Below are 26,396 nucleotides of genomic sequence, written 5' to 3'. Positions count from 1 at the left end.
GGAGACCAACCGTAATCATCAAGAGAACATTCAACCGTAAACAAATGTGAAGCAATGAAGGAAATTAATAGATTCCTCTCACTCATTTGGCCAACTACACTCTGATGATCTATATTGTGTTTATGTTTTGTAGAGAGTATATGGTTACGTTCGTTTAGTGTTAGTTATTTATTCAGATTGCTATTATATATTGATTTGCTAATTTCTCACAAGAGCTTCCAAGTTTCAATGTCACTGAAATAAAGATAACAAGTTTCAGTTTTAACAAATAGCTTTTTCGTTCCTCAAAACATAGAATTCGGTAGTCATCATCGTGTTGTGCTCCTTTTGCCTCTGGTTCCTTCTCCTTTCTCCAACTGGTCAAGAATACGACATTTCATATTATACGCTCAAACATATATGTTTACAGAATATACACTTTCTAGTCTCCAACTTTGGAAAAATAAGCAAAATAAACTCAAACTTTCTATTGACTTAGCCAAATTATAGTATATATGTGTGTGCAGAGGAAGCTGATGAAGACCTAACTCAAGACATTGACCAAACTGTGGATCCAATTTGCCAAAGTTAAGGATTGACATTTTGTTTTTTTTTTTTTTTTTAATTACGTACGCAGATACTACATTATATATGTTTTTAAAAAAAATTATAATTTGCAAATTGATGTTGAATTCCAAAAAAAATCAAAAGGACTGGAACATACCTTGGATACAAGTCAAATCAAACCGAGACAACAAGACAACGAAAGAGCTTACATGATATGGGGACACTGTGCACAACGTCAACCCACTCAACAATTCCCCAAACCTCACCTCCATCACGCTTTTCCAACCCAATTTCCGCACACCAAATCTTCTTCCTGTAATTGGGATTGGAGTTCGTACATTCTTCCCAAAGAAGCAAGAGATTCCCACCAAAGCTAACTACTTTAGCATTACCACGACTCCTCTTGTACTTGTCTTTTAATGATTCTAACCCTTTCACTTCTTTCCACTCATCAGACTTAATGTCATACCACCAGCACCCGTTGTTGCCTTGTAATTGTAGACCATAGGAGTAGGATATATTCTCTATCACACATTTTGACATCGGAAACGTTGCAATCACGCCTTTACCACATTCCCATTTACCTTGCTTTGTGTCATAAGCATACATCGTATTGTCTCTATTATCAAAGTAAATCTTTCCGTCGATCTCTGTGATTCTATAAATGTAACTCTTGCGTACCTCAGTACCCGGATCGGGGAGGCATGCCCAAGTCTGAGTCTTTGTATCAAATACTTCCACCCATGATTCATTCTCTAATACTTGGCGACCTCCCATTACATAGATTTTTTTATCGTGGACACATGTCCTCGGAAACATCCGGGGTACGATCATGTTAGGGGCATCACGCCAAGTGTTACTGCGACAATCGAGGACCCGCACAGCTGAGGACGGTGACCATTGTCCTCCGACAACATAAATCTCTGAACCAACAACTATCGAGGGTGGTAGCGACTGAATATATGGAGACGGAATCGAAACAAACGAGACTCCGACTGTCTTCTTCTTCTTCCTCCTCTTCTTAGTCAAGGAGTCGGGTAGGGTTCGATTAGGGTTAATCCAAAGTCTAAACCATTCTGTAGAGAAACAACCATGATCTAATGCACAGACATAGAGACACTTCTCGGTGCTTCCGAGTTGAGATCGAGCTGCGTAGAGCTCGGTCGAAGAGAGAATTGAACGGAAGCTCTTGGAAACGAGCGAGAGTGTCGGGTAGTACGACCTCGAGATCCTTGCTAAGCAATTCACAACGATTTCATCTGGGAGTGAAGATAAAGACGGAGATGACGAAGACGATGGTGGTGAAGAAGAAGAAGAAGAAGGAGACAAATTCTTAGTCTTCTTCGTCCTCTTCCTCTTCTCCGGTTGTTCGACTTGAATGTTCATAGCTAGCCACAGTAATGATTTTGTGAAAACTGCGATCAGACTAGCGAAACTAAATAAATAAATAGGTTTTGGTTTATTTAATAGCAAAACAGCCCCTTAATTATAATTAGTTTCTAAATTACCCCAAAATATTTAGGAGAGAACTCCAAGTTGCCCTCTACGTTTGTTTTCGATCACAGTAATCCGGTTATGGACTATTGCAGTAAGCCAGTGAAGACAAATGTTTGGTTCGAAGAAGGTTTTGTTCAGACTTCTAACAAACATTATTTTCACTTGGTAAAAGACCTCCATTGTTCTAACTTTCTGAAGACATAACTCCTCACGCGTCAAAGATTATTTAATCTTTGATGAGATATATATTTTTTTTTCATTTGGAGAATCTGTGTCGATCATGTGGAGAAGTGTAATCGATTTTTGGTCTATGAGGTACGATCCCGAAAGGGTTAATCGACGGGTAGCTTCCATGTTCACCGTGCTACTCATTCCAGGGATCTGGAAGATGTCATTCGTGTACTTGAACAGATTCATGAGTTTTTTGTTGCATTTATTGAAGTCGACCGCATCAACCGGCATCAACGTTTCAACATTACGGATTCGTTTGAATAGTTGTGTGTAGGGATGTTAAAATCGGGTAAAACCTAAGTGGGTACCCGAAACCTGTATAAATTGTAGAGTTTTCGGACCTGTTTTTTAGTCAGAAAAAAAAATGGGTAAAAAACGGGCGGGTACCCAAATATAATGGTCTTTCATGGGTTTACCCTATAAGGTTATGGGTACCCATCGGGTTTTTTTTTCTTAAATCTTTTTTAACAAAACTACACCGTATCTCACATAACCATACTCTGCTTCTACTCGATCAGAGAGAGTCTCTCTGAGAGACAAAGACCGTGTTCTCTTCTCGTCGGCGGTCCAACAAAGAGGCGATCAGAGCTTCAGGTCCTCTCTGTCTATGATCAGAGTCAGAGATTCACAATAACCCTCTCTCGTGACCCTCTCATCACCTCCGCATCAAGCCCCTTTCCAGCGTTAAGCTCTGTTTCAACTTGGGTTCTTAGTTCTCATCACCTCCGCGGCTCCGCATCAGGTCCCTTTCCGGCATTAAGGAAGCAGGTACGACTCTGGGTTGGTTTTAAATTACAGCCTTTGATTTTGGGTGGAATCAAGTTTCAATTTTGGCTGGTGCAAAGAGTTAAAAACGAAGATAAAGAGTTACTGAAAATTTTTCCCTGTGTTCGTTAAAAATTTGATTTTTTGATTTCTGTGAGTTTCAATTTTGGCTGGTTCAAAGAGTTAACGAATTGCTGATGATTGTTGTCTTTACACAAAATGGTAATGTCGTTTTTGTTGGTTTTGTTCTGCGAATATACGAGTTTGGTGTTCATGTTTTGGATTGTTTGTTTTGTTGTCTTTCGCATTTTTATATATGATAATGTTATCACCTTGGTCATGTTACATGAACCGCTCTGTTTTTTTACTTCCATTAGTATATTCGCAGACGTTGCTTCTTATCTATTCGCAGAAGTTGCTTCTTATGCTTCTTATCTCCCGTTTTTGTTCTGCTGATTATCTATTCGCTTAAAGTTTGAATAGTGTTTCTATCTTTAACAAAGCTCTTAAACTAGCTCCCTGTGTAGTAGAAGCAATTAGATTGTTTATAGAATGAGAAAAACTTGAAATGCTGAGCATGTTTTTCTTTTCTTTTCTTTATAGATGGATTCACAATCATTAGAGACAATGGCAGCTTTAAATGCTGAGCATGAATATCATGCCATGAATGAAGATGGTCAAGAGGCTGAAACTCAAGGAGGAGCACATAGTGAAACGCAGCCTACTCAAGAGACTAATACTGACCAAACGGTATTTAACTCTAATAAACGCTTAAAGTCTGATTGTTGGAAAGAGTTTATACCAGTAGCAGGACTAGAAACAGATGGTAAACATAGAGGTCGTTGCATTCACTGTAATAAGAAGATGATTGTAGAAACTAGTCAAGGAACATCATCTGTTAAGCGTCATTTAGCTATTTGTCCAAAGAGACCTCCAGAGCTGAGTGGAGCAAGTGAGTATGATCAGAAAGTAGATCGTGAAATGGTTACTGAAATTATTGTGTACCATGATATGCCTTTCCGTTATGTTGAATATGACAACTTGTGTGTTTATTTTTCTTGTTTTGAAAGCAGGGAGCTTGAATCAATTACCTCGTCAAATCTTATAAGGGTGACAATCAATCTGATATTTATTTATTTGTTTATTTATTTTGTATGAATTTTAAATTATATTCACCAAAAAAAAGACTGGTCCAAATAGGTCTACAGCTTAAAGAAACATTGAGCAAAAATAACCAAACAGTTGAAACAATCTGATATCTGTTTCAGTCAAAGTGTTACCACAGATGTACCCATGTTTTCCAAGAATCTCCTCGCATCTGTCTAATGCTTCATACACTTGCTCAACTGCCTACATATAGGAAACATAAAGTTTACATTCTCATGTGATCAATTAACATATACAGTAATATCTATTCATGACTTCCGCAGTTACCTCCTCCTCATAGGTCCCTGTTTCTTCGCAAACCCGCATCGATAGACACCGTTATTTATCCCATTGTAGATCCATTCATTAGTTTCATCGATTTTTGCTTGGAGATGAGAAGGGTAAAGGTCAAGATCAGGATTTCCCCCAATATGATTGAGCTCAGTGTTGAACATCCGGATACTTTCTGCACTCTCGTTGTTTACAACAGTTTTGAGCTTCTTATCCCACAGAACCTGACATAAAAAAAACCTCAACTCACTCCATCTAGTATCTGATAAAATTTTCTTTATATTAATTGTAGACTAGGGCCTAAGAGATGATGCAAATATGCAATCCAAGTTGATGCTGATATTTAATCACCCAAATAAAAGCTTTGTCGGCTACATTTTATAATATGAAGACTAGATAAAAAAATATAGGATATTTTCTTCCACTACAAACGTATCAGCTCATGAGGTGGCTGGGTATATTCAAAAACGATGATATGAATTTGAGAGTCATTATATAAAATTAGGACTCAGGCCGCCCGCAAAATCGCAAGCTTATGATTTTGAAAAGAAAAATTATTTAACCAAAAGATACGATGAAAAATCGCAACTATTACTAGTATTTATTTAAACTGTTATTATTATATACACTAGGTATTAAGTCCCCGCGATATCGCGGGGAAACTCATTTTAATAAAATATTTATTATAAAATTTCTTTAATATATATATTTTTAAATTATGGTATAATAAATTCCAAAAATACAACTCTTAAAAATATTTTGAGAAATATTTTTAAAAAATAAATTTAGTTTAACGTGTAATTAACGAAATTTTTATGTTGACGTATCGTTCTCAGTGAACTTTTAAGTCCATTTAATTAGTGGGTTATCTTTTGGCTAGAATATTTATAGATTTTATCATTGATGTAATTTACACATATTTCACTCAATTATTTTGAGAAAAATTACAATTAAAATATGCAGATAGGGGATACAAATCTTTACAATTAAATAAATAATGATTAGTGCTATAAATATATAATAGGTAGTTGCATATTTAAAATAATTTTTAATGTAATGAAATCTCCATATTTTATTTAATTCTGTTTTTTACTTTAATATTACATAATTATTCGTTGCCTACAATTATACATTTGAAGATAAGTAGATTCTTATATGTATTCCCACATAGTTATATAGTTAAACATATTTATATCTATAAATGCTTATATGTTTACGTATGACATCACCATATATAGTGTTAATTTGAAAGAAATGTAAAATTATTTATTTGGTAATTTTGAACTCTAATGTTTTTTTTCAGATTTATTAGATTTATCAGTTTAAATATCTTTCTTTTTTGTTTTAATTGTTAAAAACATTGTATGAAAACACTATAAATTTCCAAAATAATCTTTTAAAAAGTTGAAAAGACAATAAAAATTAATTGAGACCACTCATAAAATGACATCATTTTAATTCATTCAAATTAAATATTTGAATTCAATTAAATTAATTATTTAAAATGTTTCACAGAACTCAAATATGTTTTTATAAATGAATATGTTTACATATTTATATTTCCGAAATCAATAAATCAAAATTTATCAAATTAATAACCTTATTTCTTTTAGACATAAGCCTTGTTCGTTTGTGAGTCTCAGCGACACCTTATGACGACTGTAATTATAGTGCAATTTTCTCTTTTAATCATTTCCATCAATATCTTCTGTGAATTAGTGCACCGTGTTTCTGTCACTGGTTTTTTCGGTGATGTATTTAAGCGACACAAGTGTCGATTTTCTTCATCACTCTCACTATATTTAGTCGCTGGTTTTTAAAATTATTAAAGAATCAGTGTTAAGAATAAGAAGATTACCAATCAATCTCAAATTTAAATATAAATAAACAAAAATTATCACACATTTCACTTATAACTCAATTATAATATACATTAATAAAAATGAATATAGATACATCTATATTCATAGACGTGGAATTGTAGATGAATATATAATACAAACAACTATCGTTTTGTAGACATAACATATGATATATAAAAAAGTCTAAAGTCATTAAATATTTTGACAATTCTAATAGATTATATAGCTAGTTAATCCAATATTAAATGTACTTACTACGTATTTTTCTTCGTACAAGATGTTGGTTATTTATCTAGTTTTTTGTAAAGGTAAAAACAATTATGAGTGAAAAAAATATAAAGAGATTTATAATCTAAATGACTTCATTCAAAATTTAAAACTTTATTTTTAAGAAAAATCCATAAACCTTTAGTTAAATCAATAATCCTTACAAAAAAAATTCATTCTTATAATAATATATATTTAGTAATTTTAAAAAATACTTGCAAATGGTTGATTATTAAAAATTTGGAACAATTGAAATATTAATATAAATAGATGAAATAAATGAAAACAATGTTTTCTAAGTAACTTACACATAAATAGGATTGCACTTACATGATTAGTAAATGAAAACAGAGTTTATTCGAGTTATGTGATCTTAAATATTAAATTTACCAAATTTTTCAATGCTTCAATTAAACGGTTAGGATAATTTCTTTTAATATGTTTTAATAAATAAAGATAATTTATGAAGAATTATACTTAGTTAAAGATGTGAACATTTGAATAGACACAACTGTTCGAAAAAGTTACAAATGTTCGTAAGACACACAACTTTATAGTAAATATACATTTACAATTTTTCAAAAAGACGCAACAATATAATTCTTTTGTCAAAAAAATAAATTTTTTTTTTATGAAAGTCATAATGAAAAGACGCAATTGTTCTTCGCATTTATTCAGTTTGCTATTATCATATGTTAAAAAGAAAGTTTAAAAATTTCCCAAAAGAAGAACAAATATATATAATCCTAAAGACGTGTACATTTGAACTAAAAGGAAAGTTTGAAATTGTTATAGAAGAAAAAAAATTTATATAGATTACTAAAGATAAGAATATATGAATAGACAGAATTGCTAAAGATGTAAAAATTTAAATAGATACAATTGTTCGTAAAAAACACAACTGTTTGTAAAAGATACAACTCTACATTCAACAGATGCAACTTTCTAAAGAGACGCGACCATATAAACTTTTTGTCAACAAAAAAATAATAATAATTTTTTTTAATAAAAAGTCATGATGAAAAGACGCAACTGTTCTTCGCATTTATTTATATTGCTAATATTATATACACAAGTCATAGCTGTTTGTAAGAGACACATCTCTACATTCAATAGATGCAACTTTCTAAAGAAACGCAACCATATAATTTTTTTGTCAAAAAAATAATTAAATAATAATTTTTTAATGAAAAGTCACGATGAAAAGATGCAAATGATTTTTTTAATGAAAATTCACAATTTTTTGAATAAAAAGTCACGATGAAAAGACGCAATTGTTCTTTGCATTTATTCATATTGCTAATATTATGTACAAAAATCTTAAATGTTTGTAAAAGACACAACTCTACATTCAACAGATGCAACTTTCTAAAGAGACGCAACCATATAATTTTTTTGTCAAAAGAATAATTAAATAATATTTTTTAATAAAAAGTCACCATGAAAAGATGCAACTGAATTTTTTTTAATGAAAAGTCATAATTTTTTAATAAAAGGTCACGATGAAAAGACGCAATTGTTCTTCCCATTTATTAATATTGCTAATATTATATACAAAAGTCTTTGCATTTATTCATATTGCTAATATTATATACAAAAGTCACAACTGTTTGTAAGAGACACAACTCTACATTCAACAGATGCAACTTTCTAAAGAGACGCAACCATATAACTTTTTTGACAAAAGAATAATTAAATAATAATTTTTTAACGAAAAGTCACGATGAAAAGATGCAAATGAATTTTTTTAATGAAAAATTAGGATGAAAAGATGCGACTATTCTTCGCATTTATTCAGATTGTTATTATTATATAGATTTTTTATTGTAAAAGACACAACTCTGCAATAAACAGACGCAATTGTATGATTTTTTTTAAAATAAATATATTATATAGATATTTATGGTAAAAGACACAACTCTACAATGAACAGACGCAACTTATGTTTTTTTAAAAAGAAATATAAAAATTTATTTAATGAAAATATCCTTTTATATTGAAGTGACAAATCAAAATTATCTCTTTTCTTCTAAAAGTTGAAATTTAGAGTCATCATTCCAAAAATCTTTTGTTAAATCAAGAATTGGAGGATTTACTTTTAAAATAATGAATGCTAGAGAATAATTTAGAAAGCTGTAAAAACCGTCGATATTAAATTTTATATTATTTTATGTTATGGCAAAAAAATGAAAACAGTTCAAGCCGACAAATATATATAGATTTTAAAAGATACAAATATTCGAAAAACACAACTCTACAATGAGCACTTGCAACTTTTCAAAAAAAAAAAACGTTACAATGAACAATCGCAACTTTTCGTAAAACATAAAATTAAAATTTTCTGCAAATTTTTTTAGAAAATTATCCAAAAGACACAATTGAAAAAATACAACTTTTGGTGGTATTTATTCATATTGCTATTATATATAGATTAGTATACAAATTAAACACAAAGAAGTAGTACGTTAAGTAAGGTCGTTATTGAGTCACCTCATACGATCGGATGGTTTCATATTCAAAATTACGATTGTTGTATGTGACGATTAGCAACTTACTTATTGTACATTTATCTAAACATATACATTCTAAATATTACTTATTGTACATTTATCTAAACATATACATTCTAGGACATACAAACTATTTGGTTAATCTACTAAACCAGCAATATTCCATAGATGTTTTTATAGAATAAATATATTTGAAGAACATCTATCTTGAACCACAAGTGCCGGCTCAATTGCTTGAAGTAGTACTTACGCACGAATGAATGATGAAGCAACAGCAATATTTAATTATAAAAATTGAGTTCATCAAGAATCCAACAAGAAGATCCCAACATTTTTACAACATTCTTGTTGCCTTTGGTTTACGAGGATCATGAAATACCTTGTTTCTCTTTCACAAAATCTTAAACAGCTTCTTTGGAAACTCCTGGAGTATATTGGCCAGTCGAAGGAGGTTTCCTCTCTAACAAGCTTAGTGTCGAAGACTGCTGACTATCTTCAGCATTTTCCCAATCCGTTACAACTTGTAAACTCAACGGAGCCTTAGGTGGAACCTGTAGAGCATCTAGACTCCCCTCTAACATTTGAACAACTTTTCTCATTGGAGGACGATCATATGGAGTATTCTGTATACACCACAAACCCACTAATGTCATTTTCTTAACTATCTTCTCATCTTCTTCTTCGATTACATGATCTTCTAAAATTCTCATGGTTTCTTTCCTCTCAAGATCGTCATAGACCCAATCTGGAAAGTACACTGAACTTTTATTGGACGTAGAAGTTTCAACTCCTTCTCTTTTTGTTGCCCCGATCATCTCAAGAACCACCATTCCATAACTATACACATCCGACTTATGTGAAACTCCTCCATAGTTTTTGGAAAACATTTCAGGAGCAATATACCCTACGGTCCCTCTTGCATCTAACATGGATATGATACTTTCTTTCCGTTTGCCGAGCTTCGCAAGTCCGAAATCCGAAATCTTTGGACAAAAGTCTTCGTCTATGAGTATATTCTGAGGCTTTATATCAAAATGCACAATCTTGGATACACAACTATTGTGCAAGTACTCTAACCCGCGAGCAACACCTACCGCAATGTTGTATAAAGCTTTCCAGTCTTTCTTCGTTGACATATTCTCGGAAATAAACTTGTCAAGCGATCCATTCGGCATGAACTCATAAATTATAGCTCTGTTGTTCCCTTCATAGCAAAATCCAAAGAGAGAAACGATATTAACATGAGATGCTCTACTCATGCTAACTAGTTCATTGATGAACTCTTCTCCATTACCCTGTGATGACTCTTTCAAGATCTTCAGTGCAATATCTCGACCGCTCTTATCGGGTAATTTTCCTTTATAGACAATGCCAAATCCTCCTTTCCCTAGAACATGAGCAAACGAGTTTGTCATCTTCTTGACTTGTTCAAAACTATATCTCTTCAACATCACAACCGCGTCAATGTTCTCGTCACTTAATTCATTCTTTCTTTTCGCATTCTTTGCTCTCACAACTACCACAATCACAACAATAATGATCAACACAGCTAAAGCTGCTGCGACTCCTGGAAGATAAAACAAGCAAAACTTAGGTGTTATATGTACATGATAGGGTAACAGAGATATGATTGCATTGAATTAGGTGGTACCAAGTATGGTATTTAACATCCCTTGAGAATTATCTGCCAATGTATCAAAAAAAAATTATGATTAGCATTAGTTAAACAAAACCAAAATAAACATCTCATACATTATTATAGGAGGAATAAAAAATAAAAATAAACTTACGTTTTGGTTCCGCTGGTAATGGAGCCATCGAGCTTCTGGTAACATAATTACATGTATTAGCTTATTAAATTGCATCCAAAACAACCAAAAATATAAAGTACTATTTTCTAAATGTAGATCATAAAATTTAGATTTATCATTCTATTAAATCCTGGAATCTTGTTTTGGAACAAATATCCTAGAATTTTTTTTGCCTAAAAAAAAATACTATAATTTTGTTTTGGCTCCAAAACAATAGTTCGTGGTTTGGGCCGGCAATCACATAGTCTTATTTAGACTTTAGACACCAAAACCGCATAATTCTATACTGGTGTCAAAATCACAATATCATGTTTCATTCAATGCCAAAACCGAGGGATCCAATTTGCAGCAAAACCGTGAAATTCCACTTTGATGCCAAAACTCCATAATCTTGTTCGCATCAAACCACCAGATACCAATTGATATCGAAACAGGGGAATTTCACAGAGTTATATAACTGAATTTTGGCGTTAAAATTGCATAATCGAAATTAGACGCCAAAACATGAGTTTTTGAGTTTAATTTTTTTTATAACTCAGTAGTTAAAGGTAAGTGAAGCTAGTAATCAATATTTATATTCTAAGAATAAAGAATTTGAGCCTAGTGGTGTTGTATTTGCTTTGTAGTTTTGAGTTACAAGCTTTATATGTTAAAATCTTTATCTCAACGTTGAACCAAAATCATGACAACTACCATTTAGATTATTTGTAAACGACACTAATACAACTGTAAAAGTGGCATTGGTGGCATTGGTGTCATTGCTTTTTTAAAAGTAGCATTTAGTATTCTATAAAGATACATATGTGTGTGTCATCGGACTATCTAGTTTCTATAATATATTTTTAGAATTTATGTTAAACTTAATTTGAACAAAGAAAGATAAACTATAGTCTTGTTTACATATTTACACTAATAAATTAATTTTAAAAGTATTAAATTCTATTGGAAAGAAAAATAAACTTTCTACGAGTGTTGTGAAAGTTCCGTTGAATTTGAACATTTCTATAATCAATGCGGACCCAGGAAAAAAAGTTTCGCAGGTCATAAAAAAAAAATTAAAAGCTTTTTAGATAGAAAAAAGAGACAATTGGTGTAGTAAGTAGGAGTCAAACCGAGGTTTGGGGATCAACTTATTAAAAAAAGACCAACTATGCTATAGAAAATTTACAACTTTACATGTAAAACAGTTCTATTTCAACATTTACCCGGTCAGTTGACCCACCTAAACTCTACGTGGATCCGCCACTGATAATCATAATAACAATACGAAGGAGATCAGATATCGAGCCCAATATCCAGATTTTTACGAATATATATATCAAATTTGTTGTAGAGTAAAAACTAATCTGGAAAATGTAGAGTGAATCACAAAATACCACAAAATTATCAGGATAATCCAGTTTACGTAGTCCATCCTTATTATTTTTGGGTTGGTGGTTTTCCAAAATTGTCTTTACGTAAACTACAAACGTTATTTTGATTTTTTTGGTCTTCCAACTAACGCACGCACTAATTGCCATATGTGGGGGCGTTTCGATAAGATATTTTATCAGACCAGCGTTTCGATAAGATATATTATCACTAGTCCTAGTTGACTTTATATTATAACCGATAGAAAAAAAAAAAGAAAGAATAATCATATATAGTAAATAGACAAATTGAAATTGTAATAGTTTATTTGCGAAACTATATCTATAGATTGCTTTCATCTGTAAAGTAATCTCAATTCTCAAGTGGGTAGAGTTGCCACGCAAATCTTAATTAAAGTCTTAAACATACTGGTTGATTTATACGATAACACGTCAGTGTACATAATATAATGGTTTTTTTCCTTAAAACAAACGAGGAAAATGGACTACATTATTTGCGTAAATATCATCATCCTTAATTTTCCTACAAATGACTATCTACCTAACCCTATCTACATATTATAATATGTAATCGTATGTGGTGTGATGTTTGAGTTAATTAATAAACCTAAGCAACAGATAACTAATTAGAATTTGATCGGAGTCTAGCAGGGCATGTGAATTTACCTGGTGGTGTTGGGAATGGAGGAGGGACAAAACGTAATCACGTAGTCAGTTGAATTTGTGCATGTGAAGGTGCTGTTATTGTCGTTGAAGGCGTAGCTATAGGCGAATGGGCAAGCGCGGTCGAAGTTCTCCACGTACTGTGTAGGCTTGCAAGTTTGTTTTGAGTTGAAGTAACGAGTGCAACAGTTCTCCTGGGAGTTGTCTTCTCGGCATGCGCTATTGCATGCGACTATATCTCGCCCGACAAATTTCTTAAGATCATTTGGACATGTCTTGCTCAAGTCAACCATGCAACCTGAGCTGATACATGTCGGGATTGATGGAACAACCTTTAGTGGAAGGTTGTAACCGTACTCGAGGCTGATCGTATAGCTGTTGATTCCGCCGTCATCGATCCTAAATAAGAGATAAGTGACCGGAGACCAACTGTATGCGCCGGGACACTCGACCCCGCCGGACTCGCAGTCCCCCGTGGCGCACGTGAAATTTCCTGCTGAGTCGTTGGAGCAGAGGGTCCTAGCCGAGATAAGACCGTACCATGAAGACGGCGCTTGTATGGCACGCGCCTCTCCGCTCTTGAGAGTGAAGCCGGTGGTGGAGACTTGTGACCGCCATGAAAAGATGACTGGCCAAATTGTTTTATTGCATTTGTTCTCTAGGGTTATGATACTAGTGGAAAACACTCCTACAAACGAACTTGAGAAATTAGAAATTTTAAAACAAACAAACAATAAATCAAATAATCATCATAAAAAAAGTCGTACCAGACACGAACAAGTGTAGAGCAAGGAGGAGAATCAATGGCAACCTCTCCGTCATTTGGCTTAAAGAAAAATAGAAAAAGTTCCAAAGAGTGAACTACTAACAATTATATGTTTTCTCTTGCTTCTTCTTTTTTGGTTAGTAGAGACTAGAGATAATTGGTGTCTTAGTTATAAAAAGTTCACAAGCAAGAAATTAGTCAGCAAGTAGGAATAAAAATTGAAAATCGTTTTTTTTCTTATTTTGGTAGAAAAAATTGAAAAGAGTTAACAACTACTTACTTTGAATTAAAAACGAAATATATAATTTCCAAATTGTCCACACTGCGTGGTCGCATTTGTTCTCTTTGGTAAAGATATCACTAACAACTATCATGCATGTTTGTGTCAGATTGCGCACATATTTCATCAATATATCATGCCGACAGATGATAAAATAAGGTCATCGGAGAAAAATGATAATTTTTCACAATTTCATAAAACCACTTGAAACGAAAAAGACAAGATGTGCCATCACATGATAAAACCGTATTCTACTAATTATAAATGATTAAAGAAGCGATTATTTTGTTCACAAATCACATAAACACTTCAGACAAACACTACAAGAAAACATGGTGAAATCCTACCAAATTTCCTTCGAAAATTTTGGTAAGAAAAATTTCCTACCAAAAACTTACGATTATACTACGTAAAACAGTTGTTGTAGGAAATTGGTAGAAAATTTCCTTCAAACTTTAATCGTAAAAAAGTCGTAGGAAACTTTCTACGAAATTCCTTCAAAACGTAAAATCGTAGGAAAATTCGTAGAAAAATAGAAAGAACTAAATAGAAAAAGATGCGGTAGGAATTTGGTAGGAAAATTTCCTTCCAATTTCTTACGAAGGCGGTACTGAAGAAATTTCGTAGGAAACTCGTAGGAACATCTTCCTACCAATTTCTTATAAAATAAATTTCCTTCCAAATTCCTACCAAGTGAGGTATGATTTCTACTAATTTTCTAAGTTATTTTATAAGTAAATCTTTAAACTCATTTACTTATAAGTTTAAAATCAATACATATATATTTACTGTACATTTACAAAATAAAATATTTTAAACTATTTACTTATAAATACAAATCTCTACTATTTACTTATAAATTTGTTTTAGAAAAATCAAGATACTTTTTTAAAACTTGACTATTAAATTTTTAAATAAAGCCATTTTCTTAACCCTAAAACACTAAAACTCTAATCAAGGAGTTTATGTATTATACTCAAAAGCTATAATCCAAAATTATATAATTATTTTAGTAATACATTTTTTCAGGTTAACAAAATTTTTAATGATTTTTACATATTTTATATATCCAAAACCTTTTAATGATTATTACAAAACTTTATAATGATGTTTACATATTTTAAACTATACGATGTTTCAGGTAAATAAAATTTTATTTATTTTTAGTAATCTAGTATATTTCTTTTTCTATTGTTAATTACTTAATTGCATATTTTATGCTTCACCTTGAGAATTTAACCCAAAACCACGTTTCCATCTAAGTAATGTTTTTGATTTTTAAAATATTTTATTCCTTAATCAATAAGGCTCATAACTACTAACATTAATTATGTTAAAGAAATATCTCTCCTTACAATAATCTTTTTTCTGCAACTCTTGTTTACCTTAGACAGCAAAAGAGATACTCTAACTCTTATAACTACAAAAGAGATCTGAAAGAGATACTCTTATACCCAGAAAGTCACAGCTCAGAAACTCCGCCGATTCAACTCTCCCTTCGCCTCCGCCGTCGTTATGCTCACCAATTCCAGCGGCTCCGTTCTCCTCATTGGTACCATTTCAACGCTTCCAGGTTCGACTCTCTCTCCCCTTCTTCTCACTCTAATTTTTTCAAAACCATGAACGAATCTGTCTGAAAATTGAGAATATTCGGTGTTTAACTTATAGTTGATGTAGATCTGGTTTATATTGCAGATCTCGAAATAAGGAGATGAAGTTCCCAAATTCCCAAATTCGATGGATAAGATGATGGTAGAGCCTCTGCGAAGGTGGTGTATGGAGAGGTGCAAAAGAGAGAACGGTGCAGCCTCATCGAAGGTGGAGAGATTGAACAAAATTCTCAGTCTGAATCTGGTGGCGCGTGAAAAAGGGAAAACAGTGGATCTCGAGAAAATAATTTGATTTTTAGTTTATTTGTTTTATAATTTGTAATTCATAATTTATATGATTTGTACAATAATTTTTCAGATTAATCATTAATGATTATTTTATTTTATTTTAATTTATTTTCAGAATTAATATTATTATTGAAAAAAATAATAATTTTGTATATTATTTATTAATTTGGTAGGAAACTCATAGGAGGCTCACAAGAATATTTTGGTAGAAAAATGGAAGGAAACATATATGGTAGGAAAATTGTAAGATAAATTTGGTAGGAAAATAGTAAGAATGTTTTTACCTACCAACATTTTGGAAGGAAAATAGTGAAAAGATTTTCTCCATTTTCCTACGAAATTCCTTCGAAAATGATTTCAAAGGAAATTAGTAGGTATTTCCCTTCGAAATTCCTTCAAAAATTGATTTCCTTCGGGCTATTACCTCCATTATTTTTCGTAGGAAATTGGTAAGAAATAGGTGTTTCCTTTCTTTTTCCTTCGAAATCTATTATAGGAAAATTGATTGTTTTCTTGTAGTGAAAGAAACGAGCTATTGAGATATGACCATTGAAACATCTTATTCTTCATATTCACAGCAATGTCATCTTCGTCCTTTTAATTTATTATTATTATTATTATTATTATTATTATTATTATTATTATTATTATTATTATTATTATTATTATTATTATTATTATTATTATTATTATTATTATTATTATTATTATTATTATTATTATTATTATTATTATTATTATTATTATTATTCAAACAGCAATTAATTACAGTTACAATTAAACCATGATTAATGAAGAAATCTCATGGCTAAAGGAAATATTTCATGGAAACAGAGAAAAAGGAAGATAGAAACAAAAATGAGAATCAAATTTTTTTTTTACCTCAAAAGAGATAATTTATATCAACTCAAATCGCCAAATAGAGAGACCATGATCTCTCTAGATAGATAAACCGCCTAAATTAACCAAAGGGGGTTCGGTTCCGCAATATCCCTCAGTCGGTACCAATATAGTTGTTGAACCCTGGTGGGATTTACTTTTCATAAAGAGTTATTACTGATAAGCTCAAATTAATCCCTAGAGCTACTCTCTCAAACAAGAGATCAGTGTAGTATTTAGGGGTCGAATCCACAGAGACTCAAGATCAAACACAATGGACTATAGAGTTTTGTTATTACGCTAAACAAGTTAATTTAATAATTAAAAAAGCAATGCAAATATTTAAATGAAAGTGTTGTGAATTCAGAAAATCAAAGGAGTTAAGCCTAGGAAATTTTTCAGGTAATTATGAAATATTAAATCAATTAAATAATTAAGGTTCAAGCAATAAAAATCAGATCTAAAACTCTAAACTTTTGATAAAATAAATCAGTTCTCACTGAAAATATTATCTAAATTTAAAACCAGAAAATCCAAATCTCTTTGTAAAATTCTAAGTTAAAAATCAGCTTTAAGAACAGGTTTAGATAAGTTCACAAAATTACTAAATCAAATCTCTTTGCAGAAAGTAATTTTGCTCATCAATGGTTTAATCAGGAAAACAATTATATTCTCATATCAATTTATTTCCCTAAGATAATAATTCTAGGTGATCAATCAAGAATTATTATAAAGAACAACCAAGGATGAAGATCATAAAAGATTAAGAACCCTAAAAATCATAGATCTAATAAATCATAAAAACCCTGTGAAAAACCCTAAACCTAATAAGCAAATTACTCAGACATGTTTAATGAAGAACAAATCATAATTCTGAATAACATGCAATAAATATTGAAAAGTAAAAGAGGGAGTTTATAAATTCTTCTCTGTACAAAGGAGTTCAGATCTCTCTCTCCCAAAGCTCTCAATAATCCTTCTCTCAAAAACTGCTAGAAAATAACTTGATAGAATAAAACTTAAGGGTTTGGAAAACCTAAAAATACTATTTATATGTCCTAAAACACGTCAGGGACTTGTGTTGCAAATATGGAAAACTTCCGGCAACTTTGTAAAACTTCCAAAACTTGGCTCTCTCGTCGGTTTAGACTTGGTGTCGACCGATGCTAAAGAGTGTCGATCGATGCTCCCTTTCTGTTCTGACTCCAAGTTCGTTCCTTCTGAATTGATGCTTCAAAATGATCCAATTTGCTCCATTTTGCACATTTCATGCCAAAATCCTAGAACACTTGTAAAGACTCAAAAACATCCTAGAAAACAGATCAAAAGACTCTAAAATACTCCTTATATCAATTACCACCTTGGTTGGGCCCGAATTGGTAACCTAAGGGCATCTCCACTGGGGAGTGCTCATAAAAAAACTCTCAAAAACTTATCAATAAAAATTAATATAGAGAGGAGAGAGAAGAAGAATAGAAGAGAAGCGATACTCAAATTGCTTGAGGAAGAACCGATACTCAGCAAGAATTGACAGGTGTCATTCAATTAATGGTTACTTATAATAAATATATAAATGCAATTAAAATAATTTTTTTTTTTAAAGTAACCCTCTAACATCACTGCCGCTGGTGATGGTCTAATGTCTCTCTGTTTAGTACTTAATTAGCTTTTAACATTATAACTTATAATTAATTCCCGGTTTAATTCGGTTATAGGTGTTACAATCGAGTTCACTTTCCTTTGGTAATCCATCTGTTTTTTTTCTTTGTCGCCGTGTATTAAACTCTAGTCTCTCTATATATACAGACCAAGTTCACCATTGGAACTTATTAGAAATCCGAATACTTTCAAGAACTTTTTCGATCTTAAAACATTTTCAAGAACGAGAGAAACTAAAAAAGAAGATCGAAGGTCATCATGGTTAGATCAGAATTAGTAACGACGAAGACTCTTATCTGGAAATGAAATGGCGGCGGCGCCGGTGATTTCTCGCCGGACATGTTCACTGTCTCCGACACTAGAGACTATATTTTCGAAGAAAGGTCCGATGATTTTAATCATCATCAAGATCCACATTACAGAGTCGTCGTCATAGGACAACGACATCGTTTGTTTCTTCTTGTTCCGGCGATCATAGACAAGAACGTGTTGTTCGATTTCTTTAAACAAAAGAGTTTTGTAGTTTAATGTATGTATAAGCAGTAAGCAAAAGAGTTCTTTTATATATAATCTTATGTCTTTGGTTCAATTTATTAATTTGGTCATTTGATTCACAAACATCAATTTATAACTTTTTTTATTCTCCTAGTTCTTGGTCAGATGAGACGTTTCTTAACGTGGCACAATTTTTTTTTTTTGACAAATGCATCCCGGAAATCAACAAAACGAGACGATATCAAATTATGCCGACAACTTATGGGTCTTTGGCCAATACTGTATATAACTCTTGGAAAACATGGTTAAAATGGGTGTTTTGACCTATGCAAAACATATTTTCTTGTAAAAAGATAAAATCGGGTCTTTAAAGTCCGAACTCTTTCTTGACATAGAATCATGTATAGATTTTGTTATTAAGAACACAATCAAATTACAAATCAAAGAAAGCAAATAACTGAAAGTGCATCAGAGCTCTGAAAGTGACAGGAGCTTGCGAAGTGTCTCAGAGTGCTGATATGCTGACGTGGCAAATGAGCTGACGTGGATAAAGTTTATCGGATGTCGTGACAGGGAACGTGAGAAGGAAGGAAGAAGAAGATCAAGATATACACGAGGATATTGAGAGTATATTTGATCGAGAGATTAAGGGAGGATATTTCTTAGGATAAGGAATATTTCCTTTTAGTTAGGGATTCACAAAGATCTAGGTTAGAGATCGTTTGTGTAAGGTATAAAGGGACGAGGGCTAGCCGCAAAAAGAGTTAGCACTCGTGGGATAAAAGTTGTGAGATTTGTAAACCTTCAAACAATCAAAAAGAGCTTTGAAGGTGAGTGTGTTCATTTTACTCTTTTGGATCTACACAGGGTGTTGTGATAGATAGACAAGAGAGTAGGCTTAGGTTCATAGCTTGTAACAAACGTAGGTTTTTACAAGATTGAATAAAAGTGTTTGCTTGGCGCGTTTCCAAGCGGTTTGGTAGATCTGCGTTCTCTATACCTTTACAATTGGTATCAGACCAAGCACCTGATAAAAAGTTCTGATATCCTTTTTCAACAGGTGAGATCTTGCGACAAGGGTATGGAGAAATCACTAGATTTTGTTGCGGTTCAATCACCATTGAAACTCGATCCTGAGTGCTTTGGTTTTTGGAAGGTGTCAATCAAGCAAGCCATCTCTAGCATCGACATGGAGGCTTGGTTTGCAGTGGAAGATGGTTGGTCTCATCCAACGGAAAAGGATGAGAAAGGGGAAATGGTTCTTAAGCACATGAAGAAATGGACAGCCGAAGAAAAAGCGGAGTCCAAACATAACTCACAGGCTCTGTCAGTTATCTTCAAGTCTCTACCTAGGGCTATCTTCAATCAAGTTCAAGGATGTGAAGCTGCCAAGGAAACATGGGATATTCTGGTGGTTATGTTTGAGGGTACAAGCAGGGTCAAACGTACAAGGCTGGATAATCTTGCATCGGATTTTGAGAATCTTCACATGACAGAACTGAGTCAGTCGCTGATTACAGCAGCCGCCTGAGTGGAATTGCCCAAGAAGCTGTAGTGTTGGGTAAACGATACAATGACAAGAAGTTGGTCAAGAAATTCCTCAGAAGTCTGCCTGATAAGTTTCAACCACACAGGTCTGCTATAGATGTGTCGTTGAATTCTGATGAGCTCAAGTACAATCAAGTGGTTGGTATGATGCAAGCATTTGAGATACAGCTGAAGAAGAAGAAAAATGTAAATGAGAAATCATTTGCCATTAAAGCCATTGAAGAACAGAAGGTTGCAGAGTCTCAGGAAGTTGCAGATGAAGAAAAAGTGGGCTTGTTGGTTAAGAAGTACTTTCACAAGATGGAAAGGGGTCAGCGGAAGGGAACATCATCACTCCTGAAATCCGATAAGGAGATCAGGAAGGGTGACAAGCAAGAACGTCAGTGTGCTGAATGTAAGGGTTTTGGACAATACAGGTCTGAGTGTCCAAACAATAGACGTAAGAGTTCTCTGCAGTGCTACGGGTGTAAGGGTTATGGTCACACCAAATTTGATTGTCCTTCACGTGAGAACAAGCAGAAGCCTTACATTACTTGGAGCGAAAGTGACTCAGATGAAGAAGTCGGCAAAGGAGAGGTTCTTAACAGCTTCCTTGCATTGCTGGGTGTCATTGAGGAAGATGAAGAAGATGATGTGGTGCTGGAAACCAAGGACGTAGATGAGAAAGTGAATTCTGATTCAGATGGAGAAGAGGTTGATTTGTCAGTAGAAGATCAGATAGAGCTTCTCATCAAGACGGTGGTACAGAAGACTCAAGACAACAAATAGTTAACTTCTGAGAGAGATACTTTACAGCTTCATGTTGCAATGATCTCTAAAGAATTAAGTGAAGAAAAGGCAAAGACTCTGCGACTTGAGAAGCAGTTAGAAGAACAGCTGAAGAATATCAGAATGCTGAATAAAGGAACCAAAGATCTGGATACACTGCTTAGCACTGGAAGATCCAGCAATCTGAAATGGGGTCTGGATTATCAAGGAACAAACACCAACCCAACCACTCAATTTGTCAAAGGCGTGGAGTCTGAGCCCGAGCTGAAGGAGAGGAAGTTCCCTCGAACGACTAGAATGTATGATCAGGTTCCTGTGAAGCAGAATTCAAGAAACCCAAGGATGGTGGTGATTCCCGAGGTGAATACTATGCCGCCATATGCCTCGAGTGGGTTTCGGCAGACGGCTGAAAGACCTGTTCAGCATAGTAGAAGGAGAGGATGTTGGTACTGTGGGCATCTAACTCACTACAAAGCCCAGTGTTATCAGTTCCAGAATCGTGTGTCTAGCCTGATGCAACGCGGTGAGTTTTATCCAGCTGTAAGAAGAAACACACAGGGATATGTAAGGAAAGATGATCTCTACTGTCATGTGGCTTTCACAGTAGAAAAAACAGAGGTTAATCAGGCCAAGTGGTATTTTGACAGTGGATGCTCTAGGCATATGACTGGTGCCCTTGATAATCTATCACATCTAGAAGAAGAGCTACTTTTGGTGATGGAGGAAAGGGTACAATCCGAGGAAAAGGTACAACTGGTGGTGATTCTCAACCACATCTTAAGGATGTCTTCTTGGTCGAAGGGTTGAAGGCAAATCTGATAAGTATCATCCAGTTGTGTGATGAAGGTCTGGATGTCACATTCACCAAGAAGGGGTGCAAGGCTGTTGATCAACAAGGGTCAGTACGACTCAGAGGCAGGAGATCTGGTAACAACTGTTACATGTGGAAATCGTCAATGCAGTGTTTTAACACGACTGCTGAGTTGGACACAGAGCTGTGGCACCAGAAACTTGGTCATCTCAACATCCGCACAATGATGAAATTGGCTAATCAAGAGGTTGTGCGTGGAATTCCTAAGCTGAAAGGTGATCCACATTTCATATGTGGTCCTTGCAACAAAGGCAAGCAAGTCAAGACGTCTCATGGGCTAGTGACAGATATTCGCACTAGTCATGCACTCCAGTTGATACATATGGATCTGATGGGTCCAATTCAAGTTCAGAGCATTTCTGGGCGACGGTTCATCTTTGTCATGGTGGACGATTTCACTCGCTACACCTGGGTGCGATTTCTTTGTGAAAAAGCTGATGCCCTTGAATGCTTTCGCATTCTTGGCCTGCAGATTAAAAGTGAAAAATGTTCCATCCAAGCTATTAGGAGTGATCATGGAGGAGAGTTTCAGAATGACAAGTTTGATCAATTCTGCGGGCATCAGGGCATTGTTCATCAGTACTCTACTCCAAGAACCCCAGAGCAGAACGGTGTTGTCGAACAAATGAACAGAACACTGCAAGAGATGGCGCGAGCTATGCTGCATGGGAATCAAGTGCCACATCGGTTTTGGGATGAAGCTGTCAACACTGCTTGTTACATTATCAACCGTGTGTATGTCCGACCAGGGACCAGCAAGACTCCCTATGAGTTATGGAAAGGAAAGTCTCCAACTGTAAGCTACTTTCATGTGTTTGGCTGTCTATGCTACATTCTGAATGACAAGGATCAGTTGGGTAAATTTGGCTCAAAGAGTGATGAAGGGATCTTTCTTGGTTACTCAGGACACAGCACTGCCTTCCGTGTTTACAACAAACGCACAAGATCAGTTCAGGAAACGGTAAATGTTGTTTTTGATGATACTTCTTTTCAACGAGTTGATATGGTGCCTGTTCTCTCTGACAAGAATCTGGTAACTGATGATGAGAAGTCTGAGCAAGCCTCTGGGAGTCTTAGTGATCATGCCAGCCCTGGACTGTCAACAGACGAGCTTCCTCCATCTTCTCAAGTTCATCGGAATCACTCCTCAGGCGATGTTATCGGTGCGATTCAGGGGGGTAGAGTTACCAGGGGCAAACAGATTGACTTTGCTCAACTGGCTGGAAAGAAACAGAAGACTGTAGTTCCAGACACTGTCTCTCAGGACTCTGAGATCGTTCAATTTGCCTGTTTTGTTTCCACTATGGAACCAAAGAATCACAAAGAGGCTCTTCGGGATGAGTTCTGGGTTGCTGCAATGCAAGATGAGCTAGAACAATTTGAGCGCCACAATGTAGTGGGAACGAAGTGGATCTTCAAGAATAAGAGTGATGCCAGTGGATGCATTGTGAGAAACAAAGCGTGACTTGTGGCTCAAGGTTACTCTCAAGTCGAAGGAGTTGACTTTGATGAGATCTTTGCTTCGGTAGCAAGGCTAGAATCCATCAGGTTCATGTTCGGTATGTCATGTGCTCTCAAGTTCACATTACATCAGATGGATGTTAAAAGTGCATTTCTGAATGGGATTTTACAAGAAGAAGTGTTTGTAGAACAACCAAAAGGCTTTGAGAATCCACAACATCCTGAGCATGTGTACCGTCTGAAGAAAGCGCTATATAGTCTCAAGCAGGCTCCGAGAGCATGGTATGAGAGATTAACTACGTTTCTTTTGGATCAAGGATATGTTCGTGGAAGTGTAGACAAGACCCTGTTTGTTCTCAACAGCAACAATGCATTGATGTTTGTTCAGATCTATGTGGACGACATCATTTTTGGTTCTACCTGACAATCTCTGGTGCAAAGGTTTGTGAAAAACATGTCACAGGAGTTTGAGATGAGTATGGTGGGAGAGCTGAAATACTTCCTGGGTTTGCAAGTAGAACAATCAGCTGATGGGATCTTTGTGTCTCAAAGCACCTATGCCAAAGAATTGGTACAGCGGTTTGGTTTAGGGAAGAGTAAAGAAGCTAAGGTACCTATGGGAGTCAATGACAAGCTTTCAAAGGATGAGGAAGGAGAGGATGTGGATGAACGACTATATAGAGGTATGATTGGAAGCTTGCTCTACCTGACAGCAAGTAGGCCTGACATTTGTCTGTCAGTGGGGATATGTGCACGGTACCAGGCCAAGCCCAAGATGTCCCACTTACTAGCAGTCAAGAAGATCATCAAATACGTCAAGAGGACAGTGAACTTTGGTATTTCCTTCACCAATGATACCAACACCAGTCTGAGCGGATCCTACGATGCTGATTGGGCAGGTTCTGTGGATGATCGTCGAAGTACAAGCGGGGGATGCTTCTTTATGGGCAACAACCTAATTTCATGGCACAGCAAGAAGAAGAACAGTGTCTCACTATCAACCGCTGAGGCTGAATACATTGCTTTGGGCAGCTGTTGTGCACAGCCCCTGTGGATGCGTCAAATGTCCTCTGACTATGGTATGGATTCTGATACTCTGTTAATTCATTGTGATAATTTGAGTGCAATAAACATCTCTAAGAATCCTGTCCAGCATTCTAGAACAAAACACATAGATATTAGACACCACTTTGTTCGTGAACTTGTTGAGGCGAAACTGATTGAGATAGACCATGTGAGCACTGATTTTCAGCTGGCTGATTTGTTTACTAAGGTGTTGACTGGTTCTCCCGCTACCTCCCGCAAACGCTGCGTTTGCGGGTGGTAGCGGTTGGTAGCGATTAGAACCAATCACACAATCGCTCATAATCGCTCCCAACCGCTCCAAACCACTGAATTCCAAAAGCTGCTTCCCGCAAGCGTTTGCGGTTGCGGGTGATTGCGGTTGGAATTTTTTTTTTTGTAAAAAAACTTGAAAGAAATCAATGATAATAATTTTTTTTTGTTATATCTTCTATCTAACCATTTTACTCATTAAGGATGGGAGAAAATGAAGTACGGATACGATTGCTGAGATTATAAAATAAACAATTAGAAGAAAATAATATTCTAATTAACAATAACCCGGAAAACTTGATGTAAATTTAATGGCACCTCGCATATAAGTTCAAAAAAATCTAAATAAATATAATATTTCATCAGAAACTTAAGAAAATAAGATTATTTGTGAAAAATATTAAAACAAATCACCAGTGACTCTTCTCAACTCTTACTTGACCATTCCTACCAATGCAACTATTGACCCACGATCTAAGAGAAAAGAGAAAAGATCTACGATCTAAAGCATATGTTTTGTCATTTATCAAATTACTTGATTAAATTTTTGGTGAAAAGTCAAATGCATAAAGTAATAAGTATTTCAATATGAAATTTATTTGTTTTTTGAAAAATTATTTTTAGTGTTTTTTTAATAAATTTTAATTATAAATCAAGTTTAATAAAAATTTTGATATTTTTAAACATTTATATATTATATATCACATTTATTATGTTCCAACCGCTATTGAACCCGCTGGTCAACCAGTCGTAAAACTCCCGCAAACACACCAGTTTTAAACCGCTAAACCAGTCGTTCAAAACGCTTAATAATGCTTGAAACCGTAATCGCCCACTTCCGCAACCGCAGCGTTTGAACCAGTCACGCCCTAAGCCTTTGGACTTCAACATATTCATAAATCTGAGGAAGTCTATTGGTGTCTGTGAACTCTAACTATTTCTCTGAGTTGTGTTGGTCTAAAGCAGGAACTGGAGCTAGAACAGATCATAGAAATCCTGGAATATATAGAAGATCAACATCTGAAAGAGTGTGGGAAATAGCTGCCTGTCATGCCGGTCTGTCCATCTTGTTAAACGTTGTCATGATTTAAAGAGGTCAAAGAGCTGTGAAGAGACATGCACAGTCATTCTAAGGTTTAATAAGCTAAGGAATGATGAGTTCCGAATCAGTGGCTGACACAATTAAATGCTGTCACTGAAGCTCAAGATGCTGAAGCAGTCATCATAAGGCTGTTTGGAGAAATAAAAAAAAAAAAGAAAAAAAAAAAAATTTGTGTGCTCTTCAAAGAGATGAACTTCAGCTGCCTTAACATGTTGGGATGGACTGAAGGCTAAAGGCATGCCAGTGTGAAAGACTACCCACATGTAACAGTCCTCTGATCTTCGACAATTCAAGAGGTTGTGATAGTTTCTAGTGAAGGTTCTGAACAAGTGGCTGATACGACAAAGGTCTGGTTAGTGTTCTGATTTCTGCATT

The 26,396-nt window shown here is 34.5% G+C and overlaps 1 protein-coding gene, 1 long non-coding RNA gene and 1 pseudogene across 2 annotated transcripts; 1 reads left to right on the top strand and 2 right to left on the bottom strand.

Annotated features, from left to right (window-relative positions):
• Positions 1 to 720: 720 nt before the first annotated feature.
• On the bottom strand, positions 721 to 1,932 carry LOC104731692 (F-box/kelch-repeat protein At4g19870 pseudogene; annotated as a pseudogene).
• A 7,444-nt stretch (positions 1,933 to 9,376) lies between these two features.
• On the bottom strand, positions 9,377 to 14,519 carry LOC104699370 (PR5-like receptor kinase). The gene is made up of 5 exons (XM_087477596.1): positions 13,727 to 14,519; positions 12,963 to 13,647; positions 10,906 to 10,940; positions 10,767 to 10,799; positions 9,377 to 10,682 (listed from the first exon to the last, which is right to left on the bottom strand). Exons 1-5 carry the CDS (start codon positions 13,779 to 13,781, stop codon positions 9,517 to 9,519), a joined length of 1,974 nt encoding a protein of 657 aa, XP_087333722.1. The 5' UTR covers positions 13,782 to 14,519; the 3' UTR covers positions 9,377 to 9,516.
• Positions 14,520 to 14,700: 181 nt separating this feature from the next.
• On the top strand, positions 14,701 to 16,007 carry LOC104792989 (uncharacterized). The gene is made up of 2 exons (XR_769147.3): positions 14,701 to 15,578; positions 15,701 to 16,007. It is a non-coding gene; the product is annotated as an uncharacterized LOC104792989 (long non-coding RNA).
• Positions 16,008 to 26,396: the final 10,389 nt, after the last annotated feature.

Source organism: Camelina sativa, chromosome 12 (genome assembly GCF_030686135.1).
Source record: "Camelina sativa cultivar CO46 ecotype springtype chromosome 12, ASM3068613v1".
Lineage (NCBI taxonomy): Eukaryota > Viridiplantae > Streptophyta > Magnoliopsida > Brassicales > Brassicaceae > Camelina > Camelina sativa.
This window is presented reverse-complemented; position numbering and strand designations above follow the sequence as displayed.

Excerpts from the sequence above, each read along its gene's own strand:
- LOC104699370 (XM_087477596.1), bottom strand. The coding sequence starts at position 13,781 with ATGACGGAGAGGTTGCCATTGATTCTCCTCCTTGCTCTACACTTGTTC. Across the intron at positions 13,648-13,726 it reads TCTACACTTGTTCGTGTCTG|GAGTGTTTTCCACTAGTATC; the intron begins GTACGACTTTTT and ends GTTCGTTTGTAG. Across the intron at positions 10,800-10,905 it reads ATTACCAGCGGAACCAAAAC|ATAATTCTCAAGGGATGTTA; the intron begins GTAAGTTTATTT and ends ATACATTGGCAG.